This window comes from Loxodonta africana, chromosome 15, assembly GCF_030014295.1.
Source record: "Loxodonta africana isolate mLoxAfr1 chromosome 15, mLoxAfr1.hap2, whole genome shotgun sequence".
NCBI lineage: Eukaryota > Metazoa > Chordata > Mammalia > Proboscidea > Elephantidae > Loxodonta > Loxodonta africana.
In genome coordinates, this window is record NC_087356.1 from 3,386,021 (window position 1) to 3,399,948 (window position 13,928).

The 13,928-nt window shown below is 39.7% G+C and overlaps 1 protein-coding gene across 1 annotated transcript in view; it reads left to right on the forward strand.

The window, feature by feature from the left end:
• VWA3B (von Willebrand factor A domain containing 3B) overlaps positions 1-13,928 on the forward strand; it is a 224,503-nt gene that overhangs the window by 136,244 nt on the left and 74,331 nt on the right. The window contains 2 exon segments of the mRNA XM_064269063.1: positions 83-173; positions 274-430. Coding sequence (XP_064125133.1) covers positions 83-173; positions 274-430 — 248 coding nt within the window.

Sequence of the window (13,928 nt, forward strand, 5' to 3'; positions counted from 1 at the left end):
GTGATCCTTTTGCATTTTGATATAAACACCACATCCCAGCCCATAGGAGGAAAGTATACGACTGCCATTTCTCCTTCCACAGACATGAGCTTCAGCCTGCTGACAGATGAGTGTCCAGAGGACACATCATTAGAAAAATCTACCGGAGAAGGAAGCAAAGTTTATGACCAAGAGTGAGTGCTGTAATTTTACTAGTGTTGTAATTTTGTTATTTTTTTGTTCATTACTCACTGAGTTATAATTTTTAAAACATCACAGTCTTGTGTTCTTTAGTTCTTTAGATATGTCTTCAGCAAACTGGCTCAAGACCCACAGCTTGGTTGCCAAGAAACTCACCATCATGGATGCCTTGTCCGTGACAGCAATACCCCACAACGCCACCTACATTCCAGTACTGGACAAGCATGTCGTTTCCAAGGTCTTTGACGAGGTAAAACTGCTTGCTTATCTGTCTCTGGTTGAGGACTTTTTTTCCTCTTTGCTTTTTTTTTTTCTAAATTTTATTTATTTTGTTGTTGTTGTTGAGAATATACACAGCAAAACATACACCAATTCAACCATTTCTACAAGTACAATTTAGTGACACTGATTACGTTCTTCAAGTCATGCGACCATTCTCACCCTCCTTTTCTGAATTGTTCTTACCTCATTAACATAAACTCACTGCCCCTTAAAGTTCCCATCTAATCTTTTGAGTTGCTGCTGTCAATTTCGTCCCATATAGATAGTTCTTAAAAGAGCATAATGCTCAAGGCAGGCCTTTTTTTACTAGCTAAGTTAAACTATTGTTCAGTTGTAAAATGAACTTCAGGGGATATTTTTGGTTTAAAGTTTAGAGATTATCTCAGGAAAATAATTTCAGGGGTTCATCCAGCGTCTATGGCTCCGGAAGGTCTAGAGTCTATGAAAATTTGAAATTCTCTTCTATATTTTCCCACTTTTGATCAGGATTCTTCTATAGAATCTCTGATCAAAATGTTCAGTAATAGTAGTTGGGCACCATCCAGTTCTTCTGGTCTCATGGCAAAGGAGGCAAATAGCCACACATTCCATGTCCTCCTCCTATTCCTGACTCTCCTTCTTCCTCTGTTGCTCCAGGTGAATAGAGACCAATTGTTGTGCCTTTGAGGGCTGCTTGCAAGCTTTTAAGACCCCAGGCACTGTGCAGTGAACTAGGAGGTAGGACAGAAACACTAAATAAATACATTATTAGGCCAATTAACAGGGTTGTTCAATGAAACTATGACCCTAAACCTCCAAACCCAGGAACAAAATCTCATGAGGCATTTCGTTGTACATAAGTAGCCTCAGCAGCTACTCTGTTTTTTTTTGTCATTGTTGTAAATATGTCTGTCACACAGCTTTTGCCAGTTCAACTTTTTACAGGTGTACAACTTATTGACATCAATTACCATCATCGGCTATGGAACCCTACCATTAATCAATATGATTTTTTCATCACCATTAACCCCAACTTCCCCGTTCCTTCCCCTCTTGGTAACCACTAATAAACTTTGTTCTTTGTACATTTGCCTTTTCTGTTTTTTTATGTAAGTGAGGTCATACAATATTTGTCCTTTTATGATTGGCTTATTTCATTCAGCATAATGTCTTCAAGCTCCATCCCATACTGTAGCGTGTCCAAAGTATGTGAGATGAAGTCTTGCAATCCTTACTTCTAAGGAGCGTTCTGGCTGCACTTCTTCCAAGACAGATTTGTTCGTTCTTTTGGCAGGCCATGGTGTATTCAATATTCTTCATCAACAGCATAATTCAAAGGCGTCAGTTCTTCTTTGGTCTTCCTTGTTCATTGTCCAGCTTTCACATGCATGTGAGGTGACTGAAAACACCACGGCTTGAGCCAGGCACACCTGAGTACCTGTGTCCACAGAATTTCCCTTGGTATTTTTTCGAGAGCCCGTCTGGTAGATGTGAGTTCTCTCCGCTTCTGTCTGTCCGGGAATGTTTTAATTTCACTGCCATCCTGATTGAGGAATTTTTCATCTTCCACTCAAATAAAAAGTAGTCCACTTCAATTTCTTGTACAGTTTTAACAAATGTGTTTCAGTCATTGACAAAAAATATTTATAAAGCCAGTAAAAGAGAGAGAGACTCTTAAGCATTTTTTAAAGCTGAGATGAAACCGGCCCTTGTTGTGTCGGCAGTTCATGGTTCACTGCTGCTGTGTGACAGTAAGGAGCTGCAAAGCTATATGCAAAATTTCCGGGTCTGAGTCATGATTGTACATCATCCAATATCAAAGGACCAGTGAACTTGCGAAAGACGATTTCCTTCATTTGCCTACCTTCTCTTCCTAAATACAGTGATATTTGTCCCCCATCGTATAATCCTCCAAAGGAAAAAGTCAAAGAAAGACAAAAAGACAGAGAAAGAATCATCACAGAGTGATGTCCCAGGAAGAGAAAAAAACACTTTGAGTAAAAAAAAAAAAATTTTTTTTTTTTTTTTTAATGTGGAAGAAGGTCAAATCAGTGCTGAAAAGTTTCCATTGCATTTGGCAACTAGGCGATCTGTGTCCTTAGCAAGAACAATTCCAGTGGCGAAGCCAGAGTGCAGTGGGATGAGGATCGTGAAAAAAATGAGACCGTGAAGATCGAACCCTGGTGCTTCCTTGCAAATATAACAGCAACTAGCGATTTACCTAACTAGAAGTAAACTATATCGTTAGAGGACCTTACTCCATACAGAAATGCTGACAGAGAAAATGATAAGATGTTTGGCATTTGCTTGGAAATCATCTGGGTAGGGGGAGTGGGGAGAGGGTATATGGACAAGATCGGCCAGGGGCTGATCATTGTTGAAATTTGATAATGAGAACATGGGGTGGGGGGGGTGGGGAGGGGGAGACTCATTTTACTATCCTGTGCTGTTTTAAAATATGCTTACAGCTTTTCATAAAAAAAAATTGAAGGTAGGAAAAGTTTAAAAAAACAAGAAGACTGTATCTGGGTAATTTGCCTTGCAATAACTGAGATTTGATGTATTCAGAAGTAGATAAATTTGTGGCCTTTTTAATTTCCCTATTAGTCGTACACCCAAAATGAAAACCCATGTATCCTGGTTTGCTAGGACCGGTGAGTCTTGCTCTGGAGGCTGGTCGTGTGTATGTTATCATTTGGGCTGGATTCCTGACTAGTTCACCTCAGAATGAGAGGGCTCGTCCTTGGCTTTGACGCTTGTGGTTGGCGGATTTGATCCACAGCTTAGTAAACTCTGAACTGGTTAGTCAGACACTAACTTTCTGTTTGAGCTGACTACTTCCAGAAGCAGTGGAGAAAACCTAATACTGCTTTATTTCTAACAGGAAGTTTGGGAAGACCTCCTCACGGCCTGTTAATTTATTTTATTACTATTCTTGAGTTTTCAAAATGGTATAAATTTTGTGTCATTTCCATGAAAACAGTGAGCTCTCCTTGGAAATAGAATTTTTTGTGTTTGTCATGCCTCCTTCTAAACCTCCTAACTACCAGAGAGACATTAAAAAGTAAATTTTTTTACAGGTACCATAGTATAGGGGAACATAAGCATGAAATCAAAGGAGAAACCATAAAGGAACGATTTATAGATTGAATACATAAAAATGTTATTTTTTGTTCCTGGAGCATTAATGTGATGGGATAATTCGGAAAAGGATAGCGGTAATGATCGCACTACGTGCAGATTGTCATTGATGTCACTAAATTATACCCATAAAAATTGTTCTGTTGGCAAATGTTTTGTATATTTGTACCACGATTTAAAAACGTTATTAAAAACTTATAAATAAAGTGAAGGAAGAGCTCGGGAAAATCTTTGTAATATATGTGACAAAGGGTTAAAGGAGTAACAGCCTACATTTGTGCGTGTATAAATCAGTATGTGTGTGTGTATAAATAAGTGTTCAGTACACACACACACACACACACACACACACACACCATCAAAGGAGTAAGAAAATGATAAATACACCACGGGAAAATCTAGGGAAAAAAAAGTCAAAAAAGTCTAAATCATATACCAAAATGTTTAATATATGCATGTAGGAAAAATGCACATTGAAAAACAATTAGACTCTTCCCCCAGTCAAGTTGGCAAAGGTTAAAAAATTCTAATAAACAGTAATGGCAAATATAGGATGAAATGAGAACTCTGATATCCTGCTGGTGGGAGTTGAAATTGGTGCAACCTTGTTTGAGGGCAATTTGGCAGTATGTTCAGGAGTCTTAAGAGCTTATTACTCTAATACATTCGTATATTACTAGGAGTCTCTGTAAGGAAATAATCAGAGATACTGATAGTATGTGTGGAAAATAATGATTGCTGCACTAGTGGGCAGTGTTGTGTGAAGATGCAGGAGAGTCCCTTAACCCAGTTTCAGTTGTCATAGAGGACATGCTTTAGATCATGGTGTCCAGGTTGAGACCCAGAGAAAGGGAAGGAGTGTATGACAATCAAGAAGGCCCCAGGTAGTGGGGGAGCATGTGTGAAAGCCTAAGGTCAGAGAAAGTTTGTCTTTCCAAGGAAAGTTGTGTATGAGTGGAAGAAAGTGATAAGGCTGGTGAAGGAAGGGTCTTGATTAAGGATTCTGAACTTCACCCTGAAAGGGTTTTCACAGAGGAGAAAGATCAAGTTTGGGCTTTGGCTTGCATTTGGGGTGTGAGGCTGGGATGAGGGGGGCAAGATCCAGGAGGCGGACAGTCTTGGTTTTGACCTAGGTGGCAATACTGGGGATGGATCCAAGGCTATTTATAAGGTAAAGTCAATGGGGCAAAATGATGTGACACTGAAAAAAAGAAAAACGTCAGGAGTAATTCTCCAGTGTCTAGCCTGGTCAGTGAAATAGTAGAACCAACTACTGAGAAGAAAAAAATGGGAGGAATAGTGAGGATCCTGTTCTTCAGGAGAACATTCTGGTCTCCTGATTCTAGAAAGCAAAGCCAAGGGAAGGGGTGGACATTATTAAACACATTCCACGGGCACTTGTGCGTCCTGCCCTTTGCAGAGTGGCAAATTCTCATCACAAACCTGAGGGCAGGTAGTACCCTTCCCGGCATTTTTGCTCTCCCTGCTTATCGATGGTGAGAGAAGAATGAGGATGATAGAAATATACTGTAATTAATTCCGGCTTCACCTTCAAAGCACATTTATACCTTAATATTTTATCAGACTGAAAGAAGCTCTCAGCTGTAAATGGAAAGGATAGGAAAAAATAATCTAAAATACGTCCCACTTTGTTGGATATATTGCTTTTCTAGACAGAAATTGGAACAGAGTGGAAGAGGAAACATGCCTGAATCTTAACCCACTTCATTGAGAATTTTAATTGACCCTCACTCCTATGATCTGTGCCCGGCCACATCTGTCTGGGTAGAATTGTAAAACAGTGTTTGGCTTTGTCCCCAGTTCTTTGTTTCATTCATGACTTATGTATGGGCTCTTTCTTCTTCTGGAACACAATGCTGTTTTGATTTTCAGTGTTTCCTGGACCAGCATCAAATCTGTCACCTTGGAAATGAAGGATTGAGCAGAGAGGTTGCCCTAGCAACTATTCATTACAAGATGCTAACCGGCAGTTTTAGTTTCCAGCAGCCCAGATAATTTTACCTTAGCTCTTTCAAAAAGATTAATTCATTGCCAAGTCATACAGAGAATAAACCTGTTTTAGTTACTTGGTGAATCTGTAATTCAGAGCTCTTTGTTGTTAACTGCTTTGAGTAAAATGAATTAGAAGTAATTTGGGAAGGTTAGTCTACATGCTTGGAAAGTCTGTACCACCATCATCATCGTTGTGCCTTTCACTGCATCTCGTCAAGGCTTTCTGATTTGTCCTACTGTGGGTTCAGCACATAGCTTTGTGGTCAGACTGTCTGGGCTTGCACCCCAGCCCTGTCATTTACCACATGGAGGACACGGCAAGGTCCCTAACCTAGGACATGATAAGGCTCTGAGTGAAGCAGTTGAAGTCATCCAAGTATGTCGTCTAAAACTTAGAGCAGCTGGTGAGGTGGCTATCGATCTCATCATCTAGCTGACAAGGAACTTGCGCAAAGAGGTTAGGAATGCTGTTATACAGCATGTCGTTTTATTGCTTTCAGAGAATATAGTGGTAACACTGAATATAAAAAAAAGTTTATTGATAGAAAGGCTTATGTTAATAAAAATTAAAAATGACAGTCATCTTATTACAAAAGCTACATATATTCATTGTATAGAAAACACACACAATTTAAAAGAGAGAAGCAATACCGTCATAATTCCATTGCAGATGAATCACGTGGTGGCTGTCTGGCCAGGGCTTTTTCACTACATATGCATCCTTTGTTCCTTGTTTTAGTTTTGACCAAAAATGAAGTCAACAGAGCTAACTGTTTAGTTCCTGCATCTTAACAGCCTACGTGAACGTTGTTCTGTATCAGCACACGTTTGTCTGCTAGGCCAGTTAAACTGGTCACTAGCACTTGGCTATATGGATTGAACTGAAAGAAATAATCTTATTTTATAGATTAAAAACTGTAGGACAAAACCTACACTGTAGTAAGTAACGTATTTCCATGGGGTTCGGAATGTTCTTACTGACAAACTGCATTGGCACTTTATTTTCTGGTCCGCCTTCACCTGGTTCCTTGGAGCCTGGAGATGTTTGAGTTTGAAAAGCAGGTATTTCAACTCCAGCACTCAGCAGTTTGTACGGCTGTAATATCTGTGAAGCCAGCATGCCTGTATTTGAAGGGTCATGTATATGAGGTTTGCACAGCTTTTTCATTTTCATTGCATAAGTCTGATGAAACCCTCTCCTTGGCCAATCTCTGGGGTATTTACTGAAAGAACTGATTTAGTTGAAAAAAACAGTGAAGTTGGTGAATTCAGTCAGAATTGAACAAACTGGCATTTGCGATATTCTCAATTTCAGATTGTTTTGAAATTGATTATAGACACAGCTGGAATGTTGTCAGGTAAAAATTCTACCTATACTTCTTTAACAACAAATAACTGTGTATATGTTTCTGTATCCCGCTTCCTTCGATTAGCATGATGTTCTGAACATTTTTTCTCTGTGATGACATATATCTGGATGAATTTTAATAGTTGCACTAATATTCAGCAATATGAATTGCTACCATTTATTTAATTATTCCCCCATTGTTGGGCAGCATACTTGGAGTTTTAAGAGTGCCTATGTTTTTATGTTCCTAGATGTTTGCTATTAGTTAGAGCAGTAACATTTAAAAAAAATCCTTGCCAGTTGCTATGTGAAAATGGTATTTCATTTTAATTTTCAGTTCTTTTATTGTTTGTGAATAGTTTTCTTACGTAAGCTAAACGTATCTTTTATAAAATCTTGTTGACATTATTCTTATTCTTACCAAACACTTCTTTAAAAATACCCATGCCTCATTTACCAGAATTCAACTTTGGTGGAATCCAAACTTAATTATGTCTTACTGTAGAGAAACCTTTTTTAAGGAGTCCTGGTGGCACAGTGCTTAAGCTCTCGGCTGCTAACTGAAAGGTCAGTGATGGGAACCCACCAGCCACTCCACAGGAAAAAGATGTGGCAGCCTGCTTCCGTAAAAGATTACAGCCTTGGAAGCCCTGTGGGACAGTTCTGCTGTATCCTACAGGGTCACTAAGTGTTGGAATCGACTCGACAGCAATAGGTTTTGTAGATAAACTTTAAAACATTTCTGGACCTCAACCATTATTTAAACTTATAGTTTTAGTCACATGGCTTAGTTTCATTCAAGTATTCAATAAATGGTTCCTTTGTACATGTGCTAGAAACTAGTATTTTTATAAAGAATAAAGAACTTCCGAGTCTGATAGAGAGGAAAACAATGTAAATAAAAATTGCGATTCAGTGTATATGTGCTATAGAGGACTGAAGGAGAAAATTTACAGAGTGCCCGGTGCCTGGCTGAGAGTAAAAGATAAATAGTATTATCATCATTGATGGAACTGTCCTTCAATAAAGTTGTTGCTTAAGGGGTATCTTAAAACAAATCCTAAAACAATCAGCCCAAATCGGTCTATCCATGAATTCCAGCAGTTTATCTTCGTGGTTAGTGACCCTCTCTCCCTCTCTGTCTCTGTGTCTCTCTCGTAGTTACAATCTTGTCACAAAGGATGCGATTGTTAATATCAATTTGGAAAGCTACTACGTTAACCCCAGGGAACTGAAGTATGTATGTGATACCCTGAGTCTCCCTTTTGCTTTCAAATATCGTCCAGAATGGTCCCTCATTAGTTGTTACGCTTGATTTGCATTGTTTTCGAAGGTGGTGTTATTCCTTCTCAGATGAAGCTGTCAGTTTCTTCATTAACCCATCCCCCTCCCTTCTGCTTCCTTTGAGAAGCTGGGGCCATGATTCTGATCCTCCAAGTCCCCGTAGGAACCCTCCTTATGAGCTCATAGTCACACTAAATTTGACATCATAGACAGAATATCCCATGCGACATCCTTGTGACCACCATGTTGTAAAAACTAAGACCAGAAACTCAGGGTTTGGAGTATGACTTTGTTTTTTCCCAAGTCTGCATGCAGACAGGAATGAGAGAGGGTGGACGCATGCCAGATTTCAACGACCAGCACACTGAAGCACATGATGGCTGTGCAAGGCAAGAGGTCTAAGTCCACAAAAGAGGGAAGTAGAGCTTCACACAACGGGCTTTCTTGGAGTACATTGAGTCACAAGTCAGAGTCGATCACGGGGAAGTTTATTAGTGGTTATCAGGGGTGGGAGTGAGAGGGAGCCGTTGCTTATCTGAGCTTCTGTTCAGGGTGATGGAAAAATCTGGAAACGGATAGTGGTGATGGTCGTACAACATGATGAACATAGTTTATGTCACTGAATCATACGTGTGAAGAATGTTGAAATGGCAAATGTTTTGTTAACATACATTTTTACAATAAAAAAATTAAAAATAAATTTTAAAAAAGCTGATCATGGTGAAATGTTATGAAATAGTTTGTGGTGTTGATTTACGATTGAGACATAAGTTAAACTTAGAAAGCTATTTATAGACTTTTTTTTTTTAAGGGGGTGTTCTTTTTTTTCCCAAGGGAGATAAAAAATGAAAAAAGTGTCTTTCATTTTCTTGAGACTCCCCCCCCCCCCCCGCCGACGGTTTACGTGACGTGTAGCTGTCTGTTTTGCGGGCTGATTTTTTCTTTTTGTTCACTTCTGTGAGCCTCATTCAGTTCTCAAAGCCCCGTTGCCTCACCTTTTAACCCGCTGTCCCAGCTCCTTTCCTTTGAAAAGGGTGGTTTGAAGCCACATGCGGAATTCATATGGCTGTGAGCGGTGAGGCTGGACCATGCAGCTTCTAATTTCATTTCTTTCTCTACAGTTTTCTAAACTTTTACCTATTGTTTCACTTGTTTGGTTTTGATGTTTGAACTACAAAACATATATGTAGTTTAAAAAATATATATGAAACTGAATATAGTAAAAAGTAAAAGTCCTACTGTCTTAGTCATCTAGTGCTGCTATATCAAAAATACCACAAGTGGATGGCTTTAACAAAGAGAACTTTATTCTCTCACAGTCTAAGAGGCTAGAAGTCCAAATTCAGGGTGCCAGCTCTGGGGGAAGGCTTTCTCACTGCATCGGTTCTGGGAGAAGGTCCTTGTCATCAACCTTCCCCTGGACTAGGAGCTTCTCAGCAGCAGGGACTCTGGGTCCAAAGAACATGCTCTGCTCCTGGTTCTTCATTCTTGGTAGCATGAGATCCTCCTGTCTCTCTGCTCCCTTCTCTCTTTTATATCTCAAAAAAGAATGACTCAAGGCACAACCTAATCTTGTAGATTGAGTCCTGCCTCATTAACATAATTGCCTGTAATCCTGCATCATTAAAATTGTAGAGGTAGGATTCCCAACACATTGGAAAATCTCATCGGATTACGAAATGGTGGACAATCACACAGTACTGGGAATCATAGCCTAGTCAAGTTGGCACACATTTTGGGGGACACAATTCAATCCGTAACGCCTACCTATCCCCCTTCCTTGTCCTGAAACCCCAATTTCAGAAGTAACCACGGTTGATAGTTTTAAACCTTTTTTTTTTTTTAATTTCAGATATTTTAAAAAGAAAGCATTACAGATAAAGTTGAGGTCCTCTGTGCAACCCCTTTTTTTCTGTTCCCGTTTCTCCTTCCCCAGAGGTAAACACCCTTCCTTTAAAAATCTTGTCACTGTGGTTGAGTTTCACTTTTGCCTTTAGAACATACATGGCTTTTGTTGTTGTTATTTTGTTTTGTTTACACTTTCAGTAGTTAATTAAACAATTTCTTTTAACTACTTTGGCTTTGCAATTGCTTCGTGTATGCTACTCTGCTCTGAGTTCACTTTTCTTATTTAAAGCTTCTTCCAGGGAAAGTCTCTCAGGATAATCTCTCTTAGTCTTTGTACATCTAAAAACGTCTTTAGTTTGAATGATAAACCCAATGATTGGTATAAAGATCTATGTTGACAGTAAATTCCCCAGTGCATTTTGAAGATATTGTTATCTTCTGATATCAAAACCAAAACTAAATCCATTGCTGTTGAGTTGATTCTGATTCATAGAGATCATATGGGACACAGTAGAACTGTCCCTTAGGGTTTCCAGGGAGTGAGCGGCTGATGGATTCGAACTGCCAACCTTTTGATTAGCAGCCGAGCTTTAACCATTGCACCACCAGGGCTCCTCTGATATCTACTGTCTGTTATATACGTCACTCCTTTGTTGATGTTGTTAGGTGCTGTTGAGTTGGTTCCGACCCATAGCAACCCTAGGTACTACAGAATGAAACATTGCCCGGTTCTGCGCCATGCTCACAATCGTTTCTATGCTTCAGCCCATTGTTGCAGGCACTGCATCACTCCACCTCATTGAGGGTCTTCCTCTTTTTTGATGACCCTGTACTTTACCAAGCATGACGTCCTTCTCCAGGGACTGATCCCTCCAGATAACATGTCCAGAGTATGTGAGACGTAGTCTCACCATCCATGCTTCTAAGGAGCATTCTGGTTGTACTTCTTCCAAGACAGATTCATTTGTTCTTTTGGCAGCCCATGGTGTATTCAATATTCTTTATTAACACCACAATTCAAAGGCATCAATTCTTATTCGGTCTTCCTTATTCATTGTCCAGCTTTCACATGCATATGATGCGATTGAAAATACCAGAGCTTGGGTCAGGCACACCTTAGTCTTCAGGGTGACATCTTTGCGCTTCAACACTTTAAAGAGGTCTTTTGCAGCAGATTTGCCCAATGTGATGTGTCTTTTGATTTCTTGACTGCTGCTTCTATGAGTGTTGATTGTGGATCCAAGTAAAATGAAATCCTCGACAACTTCAATCTTTTCTCCGTTTATCATGATGTTGCTCATTGGTTCAGTTGTGAGGATTTTTGTTTTCTTTATGTTGGGCTGCCATCCATACTGAAGGCTGTGGTCTTTGATCTTCATCAGTAAGTGCTTCAAGTCCTCTTCACTTTCAGCAAGCAAGGTTGTGTCATCTGCATAACGCACGCTGTTAATGAGTCTTCCTCCAATCCTGATGCCCCGTTCTTCTTCATATAGTCCAGCTTCTCGTATTATTTGCTCAACATAAAGATTGAATAGGTATGGTGAAAGGATACAACCCTGACGCACACCTTTCCAGACTTAAAACCGCACGATATCCCCTTGTTCTTTTTGAACAACTACCTCTTGATCTATATACAGGTTCTTCATGGGCACAATTAAGTGTTCTGAAATTCCCATTCTTTGCAATGTTATCTATAATTTGTTATGATTTATACAGTCTAATGCCTTTGCATAGTCAATAAAACACCAGTAAATATCTTTCTGGTATTCTCTGCCTTCAGCCAGGATCCATCTGACATCAGCAATGATATCCCTGGTTCCACGCCCTCTTCTGAGCCTGGCCCGAATTTCTGGCAGTTCCCTGTCGATATACTGCTGCAGCTGTTTTTGAATGATCTTCAGCAAAATTTTGCTTGTGTGTGATATTAATGATATTGTTCTATAATTTCCACATTCGGTTGGATCACCTTTCTTGGGAATAGGATAACTATGGATCTCCTCCGGTCAGTCGGCCAGGAAGCTGTCTTCCATGTTTCTTGGCATAGACAAGTGAGCACTTTCAGTGCTGCATCCGTTTGTTGAAACATCTCAATTAATATTCCATCAATTCCTGGAGCCTTGTTTTTTGCCAATGCCTTCAGAGCAGCTTGGACCTCTTCCTTCAGAACCATTGGTTCCTGATCATATGCCACCTCTTGAAATGGTTGAATGTTAACCAATTCTTTTTGGTACAATGACTCTGTGTATTCTTTCCATCTTCTTTTGATGCTTCCTCTGTCGTTTAATATTTTCCCCCATGGAATCCTTCACTATTGCAACTCAAAGCTTGAATTTTTTCTTCAGCTCTTTCAGCTTGAGAAATGCCGAGCGTGTTCTTCCCTTTTGGTTTTCCATCTCCAGGTCTTTGCACATGTCATTATAATACTTTACTTTGTCTTCTCGAGCCACCTTTTGAAATCTTCTGTTGTTTTTTTACTTCATCATTTCTTCCTTTTGCTTCAGCTATTCAATGTTCAAGAGGAAGTTTCAGAGTCTCTTCTGGCATCCATTTTGGTCTTTTCTTCCTTTCCTGTCTTTTTAATGACCTCTTGCTTTCTTCATGGATGATGTTCTTGATGTCATTCCATAACTTATCTGGTCTTTGGCCAAAGCGCTCAACGTATCAAATCTATTACCGAGATGGTCTCTAAGTTCAAGCGGGATATACTCAAGATTGTACTTTGGCTCTCGTCGACTTGTTCTAATTTTCTTCACTTTCATCTTGAACTTGCGTATGAGCACTTGATGGTCTGTTCCCCAGTCGGCCCCAGGCCTTGTTCTGACTGATGATATTGAGCTTTTCCATTGCCTCTTTCCACAGATGTAGTTGATTTGATTCCTCTGTATTCCATCTGGCCAAGTCCATGTGTATAGACGCTGTTTATGTTGGTGAAAAAGGTATTTGCATTGAAGAAGTCGTTGGTCTTGCAAAATTCTATCATGCAATCTCTGGCATCGTTTCTATCACCAAGGCCATATTTTCCAACTACCGATCCTTCTTTGTTTCCATCTTTTGCATTCCAATCTCCAGTAATTATAAATGCATCCTGATTGTATGTTAGATCAATTTCAGACTGCAGAAGTTGGTAAAAATATTCAGTTTCTTCATCCATGTGTTTAGTGATTGGTGTGTAAATTTGAATAATAGTCGTTTTAACTGGTCTTCCTTGTAGGCATATGGATATTATCCTATCACTGACAGAGTTGTACTTCAGGATGAATCTTGAAATGTTCTTTTTGATCATGATTGCAACACGATTCTTCTTCAAGTTGTCATTCCCAGCATAGTAGACCATATGATTTTCCGATTCGGAATGGCCAATACCAGTCCATTTCAGCTCACTAATGCCTAGGGTATCGATGTTTACAAGTTCCATTTCATTTTTTATGATTTCCAATTTCCCTAAATTCATATTTCTTACATCCCATGTTCCAATTATTAATGGATGCTTGCAACTGTGTCTTCTCATTTTGAGCAAATGAAGGTCTGGAAAGTTTTACTCCATCCACATTGTTAAAGTCGACCCTACTTTGAGGAGACACTTCTTCCCCAGTTGTTTTTTTGAGTGCCTTCCAACCTGGGGGACTCATCTTCCAGCACTGTATAAGACAATGTTCCACTGCTATTCGTAAGGTTTTCACTGGCTAATTCTTTTCAGAGGTAGACTGCCAGGTCCTTCTTCCTAAGCTGTCTTAATCTGGAAGCTCAGCTGAAACCCGTTCACAATGGGTGACCCTGCTGGTATCTGAATACCAGTGGCATAGCTTCCAGCATCACAGCAACATGCAAGCCCCCACAGTACAACAAACTGACA